This window comes from Fulmarus glacialis, unplaced genomic scaffold (assembly GCF_000690835.1).
Source record: "Fulmarus glacialis isolate BGI_N327 unplaced genomic scaffold, ASM69083v1 scaffold25935, whole genome shotgun sequence".
NCBI classification, from domain to species: Eukaryota; Metazoa; Chordata; class Aves; order Procellariiformes; family Procellariidae; genus Fulmarus; species Fulmarus glacialis.
The window spans coordinates 2,749-2,957 of NW_009215301.1; the positions used below are offsets into that span (position 1 = coordinate 2,749).

The window sequence follows — 209 nt, forward strand, 5'->3', positions numbered from 1 at the left end:
CGCCAGGCTGGACTGATTGGGCTCATTGGACCGCCAGGAGAGATGGGGGAGAAAGGAGACCAGGGGCTCCCGGGCATCCAGGGCCCCCCAGGACCCAAAGGAGACCCTGTGAGTATTCGGTGTCTCCCCTGAACTCAGGGGCTGGGTGAACGTGGGGGGAGGCAAGGTAGAGGGGCTGATGGGGCGCAGCCCCCTCGAGCACAGGGCTG

General features: G+C 66.5%; 1 protein-coding gene across 1 annotated transcript in view; it reads left to right on the plus strand.

The window, feature by feature from the left end:
- LOC104077611 (collagen alpha-3(V) chain-like) overlaps nucleotides 1–108 on the plus strand; it is a gene marked incomplete at both ends in the record, with an annotated part of 2,675 nt that extends 2,567 nt beyond the window's left edge. The window contains one exon of the mRNA XM_009578898.1: nucleotides 7–108. Coding sequence (XP_009577193.1) covers nucleotides 7–108 — 102 coding nt within the window. The remainder of the gene's footprint in view (nucleotides 1–6) is intronic.
- Between the last annotated feature and the right edge of the window lie 101 nt (nucleotides 109–209).